This window comes from Dromiciops gliroides, chromosome 2 (assembly GCF_019393635.1).
Source record: "Dromiciops gliroides isolate mDroGli1 chromosome 2, mDroGli1.pri, whole genome shotgun sequence".
Classification (NCBI taxonomy): Eukaryota; Metazoa; Chordata; class Mammalia; order Microbiotheria; family Microbiotheriidae; genus Dromiciops; species Dromiciops gliroides.
This window is the reverse complement of record NC_057862.1, coordinates 255,126,972-255,140,510: the sequence shown is the minus strand read 5'-3', so window position 1 is coordinate 255,140,510 and position 13,539 is coordinate 255,126,972. Positions and strand designations below refer to the sequence as shown.

At 44.0% G+C, this 13,539-nt stretch overlaps 1 protein-coding gene across 1 annotated transcript in view; it reads left to right on the top strand.

Moving 5' to 3' along the window:
* The window catches only part of RAB15 (RAB15, member RAS oncogene family), a 70,974-nt gene extending 58,427 nt beyond the window's left edge, over positions 1-12,547 (top strand). The window contains 3 exon segments of the mRNA XM_043988899.1: positions 2,715-2,739; positions 2,742-2,779; positions 2,978-12,547. Of these exon segments, the coding sequence (XP_043844834.1) occupies positions 2,715-2,739; positions 2,742-2,779; positions 2,978-3,136 (222 nt within the window). The 3' untranslated portion in view covers positions 3,137-12,547.
* Positions 12,548-13,539: the final 992 nt, after the last annotated feature.

Sequence of the window (13,539 nt, the reverse complement as noted above, 5' to 3'; positions counted from 1 at the left end):
GAGGATTCATCCTTGAATCTGTCTCACTCCCTAATATTCATTCAGCTGAAAAGTCATAAAATCAACAAGTATACTAAGTATCTACTATATACCAGATCCTATGGTAGTTGCTAGGCACATAATACAAAAAAATGAAACCATCTCTGCCCTCAAAGAGCTTATATTCTTTTTGAAAAATCATTTTTATTTTATTTTCATCTCTGATTTTTCCCCTTTCTCCTTTTCCATCTTTTCACCAGAAAGCAAGAAAAAGAAAATATATTACAAACGTATAGTTAAGCAAAGAATCACCCATGTTCCCAAAAAACATGCCTCAATCTGTCCACTTCTCTATCTGGAAATAAGTGCAGTTCTATTATTATAAGGGAGACAACACCCTAATAAGGGAGTGGTGGCTCAGGAATGGAATTTTGGTCTATGCAATCAAGAATTTGAATGAAGTCTCAGAATAAGGGGTGGGAAGAGTAGGGTGAGGTACAAAGGTGTGTTTATATATTATAGAGTGGAAGGGCAGGGCAGCTGAATGGGATTTGAGGCATGGTATAGTAGTTTAGGTAAATTTCCATTAATTCCACAGATGAACCCCAAGGCATAATCCTGAAAATGAGTGGATTAATTAGGTTGAGGGGCATTTGAGATGGGGGTGGATGTGGTCTCTGGAGGTGGGAATCTGGAGGGTTAATTTTCCTAGTGATGCAAAGAGTAGACTGAGTGGCAAAGTGCCCATGCTTGAGGTGGGTTCTAGTGACTGGTGGATGGCTGAATGGGATTTGGGGGGGGGGCAATGAGGGTTAAGTGATTTGCCCAGGGTCACACAGCTAGTAAATGTCAAGGGTCTGAGGCCACATTTGAACTCAGGCCCTCCTGAATCCAGGGCCAGGTCTTTTTTTGTTTTTTTTGGTGAGGCAATTGGGGTTAAGTGACTTGCCCAGGGTCACACAGCTAGTAAGTTGTCAAGTGTCTGAGACCAGATTTGAACTCTGGTCCTCCTGACTCCAGGGCCGGTGCTCTATCCACTGCGCCACCTAGTTGCCCCTCAGGGCCAGTTCTTTATTCACTGTGCCACCTAGCTGCCCCCAGCTGCATGGGATGTTACACAGGATTTGAAATCTTGTCAATTAAGTCTTCTCCTCTTGCCACAATCACTGTAGTCTAGGGCCTCCTCACCAATCTTGCCTGAACTATTGCAATAAGGAAGCTCCTTATCAGTCTTTTTAATTCATCTCTCCTTTCTCCAGTCCACCTTCCACACAGCTAACACACTGGTGCTCCGAAAGCACCAGTAGTCTGGCCATGTCACTGCATTGCTCAAGAACTTCCATTGGCTCCCCAGTGCCTCTAAAATGAAATATAAATCTCTCTACTTGATGTTTTCACTGCCTTTCCTCTGCCATCTTGGCTCCTCTACTTGATGTTTAAATTCTAACTTCAGCCTATCTTTCCAATGTAATTAATTACGTATCAATTCCCTCTCCTAAGGAAGTAGAAGAAATGGATATTTCCAATGTAAGTATGCTTCTCCATGTGGGCAGCCACTGGTTTTCATTCTCTCTTCGTATACCCAACAACAACTAGGTGATGACATAGTGGAATAAGGAAGACCTCACCTAGTTCAAATCCAACCTAAGACACTTACTAGCTGTGTGACCCTAAGCAAGTCACTTAACCCTTTTTGCCTTAGTTCCTCATCTGTAAAGTGAGATGGAGAAGGAAATGCATCATTGCCATCAAGATTCCAACTGGGGTCATGAAATCAGACATGACTGAAAAATCTCAATCTCTCTCTCTGTGTTTCTGTCTGTCTGTCTGTCTGTCTCTCACATACACACACACACACACACACACACTATCCTATAAATGCTTCATGAATTGAACTGAATTGACCCTCCCCATCCTCCCTCAAGGCAGGTGGTGTTCCAGCCAAATTCACCTGCTATTCTTTTTGTTGTTGCTGTTTTTGTTTTTGCAGGGCAATGAGGGTTAAGTGACTTACCCAGGGTCACACAGCTAGTAAGTGTCAAGTGTCTGAGACTGGATTTGAACTCAGGTCCTCCCGAATCCAGGGCCAGTGCTTTATCCACTGTGCCACATAGCTGCCTGCTCACCTGCCATTCTTTAGACATGTTCTTCATATGTCTCCCCTCCATGCTTTTGTAGATAATCTGTAACCCTAGCCTGTTCTTCATGTGTCTCCCCTCCATGCTTTTGTAGATAATCTGTAACCCTAGCCTGGAAATACTCGGCCTCCTCACCTCTTGGAACTTCTAGCTCCCTTCGGGAGGTTCAGGAGATTTCACAGTCAAAGCAAAATTGCCTCTGGCTAGGACGCCCTGTCTGGAGGAGCTTGGCAGAGCTCTCCCTAATAACCAGGAAACCAGATCCACTGCCCGACCCTCCTCCAACTCGCTGTTATTTGTTCATCATTCTCTTCATCCTCAGGCCAGAGAATGGGGCAGAGATAGGAATCAAAGAGTGGAAAAATTCATCCCCCGGAAATGAAACTCAAAAGTCATGAGAAAGTTGGGGGTTGGGAGGCCAGGGGATAGAGTTAAGGAGTTATCTAAGGGACAAAGGGAGAATATTGTCAGGAGGTAGAAGAGATGGGTGATTCCAAGGAGAGCTGATTTTGCCACCAGATTCCAGGACCTCAAGGGCAACTTTCCATCCTTCCTCTCTTGGGAACCCCGTCTCAGGGGTTTTCTTCCTCCTTGCAGTTGGCTAAGGAGTACGGCATGGACTTCTTGAAACCAGTGCCTGCACCAACCTCAACATAAAGGAGGTGAGTGGACTGAGCCAAAGGGGAGAGAGGGGTAGTGCAGCTGCTTAACCCGGGGAGAGAGCCAGTCATGATGGGGACTTGAGGGAAACAGAAGGAAAAAAGCCAAGAGCTCAGGTGGTCATGAGAAGGGAAAGGGTGGGCTCATCCCTAGATGAACTCGGAAAGATCAGGGCTAATCCATGTCTTTTTGTCCCCCAGTCCTTCACTCGTCTGACGGAGCTGGTTCTGCAGGCACACAAGAAAGAGCTTGATGGTCTCCGAGCGCATGCCAGGGAGGAGTTGGCGCTGGCTGAGTTGGAAGAGAAAGACAGCAAAACTGAGGGCGCAGGGAACTCTTCCAAAAATTGCTGGTGTTGAGGAACCCATGCAGGGCATCCCCTTGCTCTGTGCCACATTTTCCCCTCCACAGACCAGGGGACAGTAAAGGGCTCTGGGTCTCACTCCCCTACTGCTCTCCCCCCCCCCCCAGATAACTTCCTTGATTGTCAGTAGGTATCACTGTCTAGCTCCTGGAGCGGGGTTCCTGGGCTCTGTTAGTGACCTTCTCTTCCCCTCCAGGCACTGGTGTTCTCAACTGTTTTCCCTGAGCCTTGGGCTTCCTGTGTTCCCAAGATGTGTAGTGATGAGCATCTACAACCTCCATCCCTTACTCCCCCTTCTTGCTTCTTTGAGCCCTTCCCTCCCTAGAGTGCCTGAGACCATAGCCACATCCACTCTTTTGCCTCTCTGTCTCACACACACACACACACACACACACCCATGATTCTCCTACCCTTTGTTACTGTCAGTGGTGTCAGTCCTTCCATTCCTTTCTTCCCTCTGTTTCCTTTTGCCTGAAGTGGGAGCTAGTTTAAGGAACTGGAGCCAATTTTGAGTCTTTTTTATTTCTATGCTCTCTGCCACAGGGACTACCACCACCTATGGACTTCATTCCCATGCCCCATCTTTTTTGCACTACATTTTCCAGTGTTGTGAAGAAGCTGGGATGGAGCCGGGCAGAGGGAGTGAGCACCCCACTGGACAGTACCTTAGCCTGTGGCAGAGCCTGCCCTGCCCACTTCCACCCACCCTGATGTCTGACCCTGCCTGACAACTTCTAGCATTTTGGGAGCAGTTTCTGCTGCTTCCCAATTTTTAGTGAAGACCCTCTTCTATTAGGGAAATTAAACATGGAGGCAGAAAAAAAATCAACAGGAGGCTGGGTAAAGGAAAGAAGTAGCTCAGGAAAAGGAATCTGGTGGGGAGGGGTGGGGCGGCGAAGGAAACTCCCTTGTTTGGGAGGAAACTGACTTCTTTGTCAAGTTGGTCTCACTTCCCTCACTTCGATCTTCTCCTTACTCATAAGCACATGCATTTTTCCTGTTCCTGGGCTCCTATATTTGGAGAAATCTGATCAGAGATGAGATCCTACTCTGGGGAAGACTTTGGGATTAATGTTACCAATATCAACAAACTCTTAAGGGTTGGCTGGGGGACCAGGCACAAAATCCATGGAAGAGCAGGGTAGCCTGTGAGATGATGGCAACAATTCTCTCTTGGACTACCCCCTCAAAGAAGGATGGAATTCATTTTCTGCCTTCACTTTCCAACTGAGAAAAGCATTTTCCCATGATCCCTTGGGACTGGGTTGGGAAGCTGTACCTCTTCAGTGTCCTTTTCTTGAATTCAACTCCCTTCTAACCCAATTCGTGGATTTGCCTGACAAAGAATTAGTGGGAGAAGGTCATAGATGTTTACACATCCTACCTTTGTTTCAGGAATGAGGATGAGGAGTGGGGGAAGTGGCAGATCTTAGGCAGAAAGCTCTTAATGACATTCTGGATATTCCTCAGGATGTGGTGTGCACATCTTGCTCCTCCCATGGGCTGATAATGATGGAAACTGAATCATACTGAATTCAGTTGAAAACTATTGTGGCTGCCAGCAGGAAAGAAGGAGGCTGTGATGTTTATTCAGAGCCTCTAATTTAGGAAGGTACCTTCTTTCCCCTGGGTCTGAGACTTCACATGTCATAGTCCTAGGCTGGGCCCAACTTGCCTTCAAGTCCAAAGAGACTGAAAGTATGCTTGCCTCTTGGGAGGTTAGGATAATCAGCTCCCCTTTGGGGTCACCCCACCCTGGCATCCCAATACAGGAGCAGCCTAGAGGTCCTAACAAGACTATTGGGGATTCAACAACTTGAGTAAAATTCATTGAATACCATAGCAAGGAGCAAAGGGGGGGTGTGACCATGCATTCCTTCTAACATGCACTCTAAAGAATTAAATTCAGTCTCATCCCCATAACTCAAGTTACAGAAAGACCAGGGAAGTTAAGAATGAGAATGGGGTGGGGGGGCAGCTAGGTGGCTCAATGGATAAAGCACCGGCTCTGGATTCAGGAGGACCTGAGTTCAAATCCAGCCTCAGATACTTGACACTTACTAGCTGTGTGACCCTGGGCAAGTCACTTAACCCTCATTGCCCTGGGTGGAAAAAAGAATGAGAATAGTTGAGGCTGGTAGGAGAAAGAAGAATATATTGGACTTCCAACTAACGGGAGACTTAAGGCTAAGGGAGAGGAGACAAGGAGATGGGACTTCACTTAAATCAGTTAAATTTATTATTAAGCCTCTATTAGGTGCTTAATTGACAGTCAATAAACATTTATTAAGTGCCTACTTTGTGCCAGGCACTGTGCTAAACGCTGGGGATACAAAGAAAGGCAAAAGACTCCCTGCCTTCAAGGATCTCACAGTCTAATATTAGTGGGAGACAACAAGCAAACTACTATGTGCAAGTGAGCCACATCCAGGACAAATAGGAAATAATCAGCAGAGGGAAGGCACTAGAATTCATTAGAGCTTGAGGGGTTCCTATAGAAGGTGGGACTTTGGTTGGGACTTGAAGGAAATCCCAGAATCTGGGAGGCAGAGATGAGGAAGGAGAATATTTCATGAATGGGGCACAGCCAGAGGAAATGTCCAGAGCTGGAAAATGTTCATGGAATAGCAAGCAAGGAGGCCGTTGTCACTGGATCTAAGAGTGTGTGTGTGAGGGGTGATGGAAAGTATAAGAAAATTGGAAAGATGAGGGAGAGAGACTGGGTGGGGCTAGGTTATAAAGGGCTTTGACTACCAAACAGGAATTTGGTTTTGATCCTGGAGACACTGGAGTTTATTGAGTATGAGAATGACATGTTTGAACCTGTGTTTTGGCTGGCAGCTGAATGGAGGATAGACTAAAGCGGTAAGCAAACCAACAGCCTTATTGCAATACTCAAGCTATGAAGTGATGAGGGCCAGCACTGTTAGTTGCTTGAGGCTATACAGAGTTTACTGAAAACACTGGAATCCTGTGCTTATGGAGTGTATAGTCTGGTAGAAAGGTAAGACACAAGTAGGGATGATTAAACTATGTAATAGTACATAAATGCATTATAGAACTGCAAAACAAATCCCATGTGAGGGGAGAAAGTCATCACCAGCAGGAGGAATCACAGCATCTCAGTGCAGATAAAGCCAGACTGAATTTTGCCTTCAAACCGGGATGCCTCACTGAGCTAGCGTAAGTTAGAGCAAGGTGTTGTTATCTTGAGCATGGGATGTTCATAAAGGTGGTCCCCAATTCAATCCACATATTTACTAAGTCTTTCCTATATTCACAACAGTGTGATAGGTACTACTTCCCTGCAAATCAGGCAGAGATCCGCATTTCTGTCCTCAGGAGGATGGGGCCAGATTCTACCCCTTATTAGGGGTCCTGGAAAGACTTCATCACCCAATTGTTGTTAGGAGAGGTAGCTGCTGGCGTTAGGGGAGGTAGTGTTTTGTTTTAAGGGAGAAGCCTGGTTCGGGGGAGTAACAGTATTGATGTCTCATAGCCCGTTCATAAGCCCAGGAAATGGCCCATGGGAATGGCATGAAGCCGAGGCCATTGCAGGGCTCCCCTTGCCAACTAGCCCATCTCTGCCATCCCTGCCCCTGCTGTCTTGGCACACAGCCTTGCTCTAGAAATGACACTGGTTTTTGAGCCCCTGCCCGTCTCTGTGACTTGTGAACGTTGCTGTCCTGTGTCTGGGGTTCATTGTATGAACTGTGAGCCGGGGCTCATCTATTTTAAACACAGATGTTTACAAAATAAAGGAAATTTCAAACCACAACTGAGCTGCAACACAGCAGTCCTGAGATAGTCTCAGTGAGAGGGGACTGGGCATTTAGGGTTGGTATAAAGGTGGGGGAGGGTCTAGGTGCCCTAAGTCACTGCGCTGTGATTCTTGCTGTAGTTTTTCTGATGTCACCTATAAGGAAGTCCACTTTGGAAGCTGCAACATCTCTTCCTATCCTCCTGAGAAATGGGCTTAAAATTATAGGATTTGGGTGAGACACAAGGAAGAACTTCCCAACATTGATTTGCTAAAAAAGGTTCCTGGCGGAGTTTAATTATGATCATCACCTCTGGAAGGTCTTTTAAGACTAGCATTCATTTTTAATTTTGGGGGAGTAGAATGGTGTCTATCTGCATGAAACACAGAGAAGGGATTAAATGATCTTTCAAGCCCATTTCAACCTTGTATTGGATACTTCAGGGAAGCAGAAGCAAAAATTAAGCATTCTTTTTTTTCTCCTTTCCACCCCACCCTCGCCCCCCCTGAAAAGAAAGAACCTTTATATCACATAACCAAGCAAAATGTTAGTCACGTTAGTCACATCCCAAAATGCATTTCTTCTTTGGCAAATTAGTCTATCATCTCCCAATCAGATTGGCAGCATTTTTCCTTACTGGTCCTCTGGAAAATGCTTTATCAATTAGTTGATCAGAGTCCTGAAGTCTTTCAAAATTATTCATTTTTCTAATAATGATGCTATAGTATAGATTGTTCTTTTAGGCTTTGCTCATCTCGCTCGGCATCAGTTCATACAAGTCTTTCCATGTCTCTTCAAAACTGGCTTTTCCCTCTTTTCTTACAGCACGTTAGTATTTCATTATAATCACCACCCTCTTGGTTTTCAGGTTTTTTGCCCCCACAGAAAGCTGCTCTGAATACTTCAATGAGCTGAAGCTGTTTGGGGTGGAGATGGGGAGGAGTGGGACAGAAATAGGAAGAGGTAATATATCTGGATTTGAGTTTGAATCCTGCCTTTCTACCTGTGTCTCATCACCTGGAAACAAGGGGTTGGGACTACATGATTTCTAAGCTTTCACATGCAAAAACACAAGCCTGAACACTGATAACCAGATACCTTACATGTCCCAAATATTGTATAGTGCAGAAGTTTTTCACATCAATTATTTTATTTGCACGAAAGTCCTGTGAGGTGGTCAGGGCAACTAGTCTTACCTCCATTTTATGGATGAGAAAACTATGATCTGAAAGACCATAAGTAGAATAGCTAGAACTGACGTATTCTGACATATTCCATTCAAAATGCTTTTTCTGCTAAACCAAAAGGAAAGTCCTGTGAATTATCTTGTCCTCTAAACTTAGTGGCACACACTCACAGTTATATGTTGCCACCTGAATAACTTATTTTCCTGAAAAGTGGGATGAGACTAGTAAGGGGCAGGGCAGTACTCTGGGTAAAGATGAGTGGACCTAAGGAGAGATGATAACAGGACTAAAAACTCATGCTGTTCTGGGGCAGAGGGATTACAAGGGAGTAGATAACAGAAGGTTCAAGAAGACCTTAGGGAGTAGTGGGAAAACATGAAAACAAGTCCAGGGCATGTTGGCATTGTTACAGTTTAGCCCATTGTCAACTGGCAAATACTAATTACTTGGTTGCCTGGTAGGGAGATTCCAGAGATTCCTCCTTCCCAGCTTCAGTAGGGGGCGCAGTGCACCCCTAATTCTTGCTAGCCCTACTTTAGGTAATCCTGCCCTTAAGAAAAATTGGTTCTTTCTGGCTATCTGCACACGTGTCTGGCAGGTGTGTGCCAGACCCAGGTTGAAAAAGGGAGAAGAGGATGGACCCTTTCTGAAGAATCAACTCTCCAGGGCTTCAAGCAGGGATGGAACACTTGCCAGGGTATTTTCCTTCAGTCCCTCCCCAGAATTGCAAACACTTTAATTCATTTCATTTTAACATTTATTAAATGCTAATTATGTGCTTGGCAGGATTTTTTTTTTTAAACTGGGCTTATGATTTCTTAGTGTAGGAAGCTTTTGGTGAAGAGCTTCTCTGTCAATACAAATCATTAAATCTGCCACTTCCAGATTTAGAGAATTCTGTTGTTGAGTCATTTTCAGTCATGTCTTTGTGACCCCATTTAGGGTTTTCTTAGCAAAAACACTGGAGTGCTTTGCCATTTCCTTCTCCAGCTCATTTTATAGATAGATTAGGAAACTGAGGCAAACAGGGTTCAGTGACTAGCTCAGGATCATAAATGTGGTAAGCGTCTGGACCAGATTTGAACTCAGAAAGATGAGCCTGTCTGACTCCAGGTCTGGCCCTCTACTTCATCTCCTAGCTGCCCTTAGAGAATTCACTGGGGCACTAATAGGTTAGGTAATTTTTCCAGGGTCACAGATCATAAGATTATAGATACAGAGCTGGAAGGGGCCTTTAGAGGTCATTGAGTCCAGCCCCCTTATTTTACACAGGTGTCTGAACCCCACAAAGAGAGAGGTTAAGCGATTTGCCTAAGGCCACACAGCTAATAAATGTCTGAAGTAGGATTGGAACTCAAGTCTTCCTGACTCAAATCTACTCCACTGCCCACAGTTTCTAAAAAGGCAAACATAGGAATTTCCCCACGAGGGATCCAAAGCTTGGTTTCCTCTGCTATAAGGAGATACTCGGGGGCAGCTAGGTGGTGCAGTGGAAAAAGCACAAGTCCTGGATTCAGGAAGACCTGAGTTCAAATCCAGCCTCAGACACTTGACACTTACTAGCTGTGTGACCCTGGGGAAGTCACTTTACCCTCATTGCCCCATAAAAAACCGAACCAAAACAACAACAACAACAAGACGTAATTAGGATATACTCAACTCTACTAAAAAGGCTAGATTTGAACTCAGGTTATCTGACTCTGAGGCCAGACCTCTAACCATTAGATCAGGATAGAAAGGCAAATATGAAAAGCAGTTCTGATATACTTACTTCTCCATCCTCTCTCAGAAAAATAAAAAACTTCCCTTGGCACAAATTAAAGCAGTTAAACATAACCGATCAAAAAAAGCAATCCAGTATGGAAACTTATGCTACATTTTATATCCATTATACCTCACCTCTGTACCCTGGAGGCATGTGAGTCACTCCTATTCTTTGGAAACAAGGTTGTTCATTGCAATTAATCTAAGGTCGGCTGCCATTTACTGATATTTTCATTTACATTATTGTATGTTGTTCTCTTGTGAGCCTTGAACTCTTCAGAAGAAAGGTATTATTCAAATCCAAGGCATTAATACAATTATCTTTTTTTATTCCTCTGTTGGACTTTCAAAGTATCAGAACTCAAGATCACTTTTTTTTTTAACTCAAGATCACTTAACTGTGTATTGTTTTGGGTTTTGTTTTTTTGGTGTTTTTTAAAGTGACTTGCTCAAGGTCACACAGCTAGTAAGTGTTAAGTGTCTGAGGCCAGATTTGAATTCAGGTCCTCCTGACTCCAGGACTGGTGCTCTATCCACTGCCCCACCTAGCTGCCCCAAGATCACTTAACTGTGAATTACACTGGAAATCTCCCAGGTGATTCTGATTGGATCTAGAACCACAGCAGCCTGAATCCTAGCTACACTGCTTCTTCTGGGGTGCACAAGCTCCCTTATAAGCATCTTTGGAACTGACCCTTTGTCTGGGAGATAATGGACAGTGTTTTTACAATTCATGTGCTCATTTTGTTTCGCTAACATTTATTACATGCCTAATATGTGAGAAAGCACTGTGCTAGACCCTGTGGGAGACGCAAAATAAGACAATCTCTTCCCCCAAAGAGCTTACAATGGAAAGGGGCACTGGATAGAGTCTCAGAGCTGAAGGTACCTCAGAAGTAATTTAGTCTAATCTGACCTGAATGGGAATCTTCCCTGCATTTCCACAAGTGGTAGTCATCCAGCTTCCATCCGTTCCAAGGTTGGGCAGCTCCAATAGGAATCTTTTCCTTACATAAAACTGAAAACTGCATCTCTCCAACTTCTTCCCTTTGTCCCTAGTTCTGCCCCCTGGGGCCAAGAAGACTAAATCTAATCCCTTTTCCATTTGATTGTCTTTCAAATACCATGACAGTTACATGTCACCACTAAATGTTTTCTCCCACGAGTCCTCAATTTCTTCAAACAATGCTTTTGTAAAAGGAGGATAACCCTACGGACTCAACTCTGTTGTTTGTTTTTTTTGTCAAGTGAAACAGCATTTCACTGAATCCATCAGAATTTGAACAAAGTGGGAACACAGTCTGGGCAACACTGTCAGTCAACTAACTGACAGGAATTTTAACTAGGTTTGACAGGAAGTCTGTTTAGTTGGGTCACACCCTGTGGATCTTCTATTAGTCCAGTTCAGAACCAAAGAAACTCGAGAATCTGACAGTGGAGAGAAGCCTCCAGTGAAACCCCTGAGAAGAAATCCCTTCTGGGTGTGTGGGTTGGGGGAGAACAGCCATTCTGCCTCAGTTTCTTTCCCTCCACAACTTGACTAGGGGAGGGCCTAATAAACTTCAGAGGACAGGAGTATTTTGACTATCAAACATCCTTAGCAGCATTCCCAGGATAGCCATAGCTGGTGCTCATGTCTGCACTAGGAGTCAAAGTGTGGCTGACTAATTGATAAACATGTAAGGAAGCAAATTTGTGGGGGCTCTTGAGCATTAGGAAAACTACCCCTAGTCCCTCAAGGCTAACTCTGTGACCCTGAGTATATGTAGTAGTCTTGATTTTGGGGGGGCGGGTCTAGCCTGCTAGTGCAAGTGAGAGTTTGGGACAGTCTTTCCAAAGTATTCACTACATTTATATGGCATGATTTCCATTCTGGTCATGTTACAGTCTTTCAGTGTCTTTTTAAAAGTGAAGCAATACACAAGTGAACACAGTAAATCAGAACTGTCAGTAAGGGACAGTAGATGCTCCCTTAATGCAGTCTAAAGTTACACCATGGTGTTCTAGAATCAAAGTTATAGGTGACCCATAGGAGAAAAGAGAGGCACACAGTGGGCATAAAGGAAATGTTGGGCAAGGAAAAGATGTTGGTTGGTCCTATAATGAGAGCAAGGGATAACATGGACAACTAGAGTGCTGCAGTGGTACTTACACAATGTTAAATAATCTAGAGAAAGGTGTCCTTCTCATTAGGTAGATCTTTTCTGGAGGATTTTTGGAAGGACATGGGTAAGACTCAACCAGAATGAGAAGTCTTGGATAGTATAGTAGTCCAGGTCTTACCAGGCCAGTCTGGTGCTTCAGGGTTGAGATTAGGACAAAACAAAACACTTATGAAACATTCACAAACGAACAAAAGGACACTTGCTGTACCATGGCAAGGGAAGGATATTCAAAGAAGGGAAATTCATTGAAAATATAGCCTTAATTAAGTTGCTTGAGGCTTCCCTTCTCCATGTTGCCCATGATGGTCTGCTGGAAAGAAGCCTGAGGAGGAGAAGGAGCTCCTTATACCCTGGGTTGTTTTTTTATACCAGGTGACCAGGGAACTGGTCAATTGGTTTAGTCTCCTAAACCGATTAAGTCTCAAGGGTTGTTTCAATACTTTTTAAAAAATTATTTATTTTTTTGCGGGGTAATGAGGATTAAGTGACTTGCCCAGGGTCACACAGCCAGTAAGTGTCAAGTGTCTGAGCCTGGACTTGAACACAGGTCCTCCTGAATCCAGGGCCAGTGCTTTATCCACTGTGCCACCTGGCTGCCCCTGTTTCAATACTTTTTTTTTTTTTTAGTGAGGCAATTGGGGTTAAGTGGCTTGCCCAGGGTCACACAGCTAGTGAGTGTTAAGTGTCTGAGGCTGGATTTGAACTCAGGTACTCCTGACTCCGGGGCTGGTGCTCTATCCACTGCGCCACCTAGCTGCCCCCGTTTCAATACTTTTTAAAGAAAAGGACTACCCTAGCCTACATGCCTATAAGTAGAAGACTGCTTGATATTCCTCCTTCCACAGACAGGTTGTGATCTGAACCTTGGGAAGGTGTACCCACATTTATATTAGCATTGATCCATTTAAGGGAAGACCACCTTCATTTTCTCACTGCCATGTCATCATGAAGTCTCATATGTATCCTAAAGCCCACTAAAAACTCCAAGCTCTTTTTCATAAATATCCAGTCATGTTTCTCCCACACTTTGTTTTTGAAGCTGATTAAAAAAAAAAAGCCAGAGCCAAAGTATAGGACTCTACATTTGTTTCTATCATATTTTCTCCCATTAGACTCAGTCCAATGTTCAGTATGTCAAGATCTTTTTGGATATTGATTCTACTATCTAATGTGTTAGCTATTCCTCCTAAATTTGTGCATCTGAAAATTTAGTAAACCAACTAAAATATTAATCAGATATAGCAAATATTGAATAGAGGATACCTACATACTTTTTTTTTTTTTTTAGGCAATCTGGGTTAAGTGACATGCCCAGAATCACGTAGCTATTAAGCATCTGAGGCTGGATTTGAACTTAGGTCTTCCTCATTCCAGGACCAGTGTCCTATTCATTGTGCCACTTACCTGCCCCCCTACCCATGTACTTAGGACATCTCTCTGGGGTACTTCACTAGAGATTTCCTTCCATGTTAACATTAATCATTACTCTTTGCATTCGCTAAGTCAACCAGTTCCAGAATC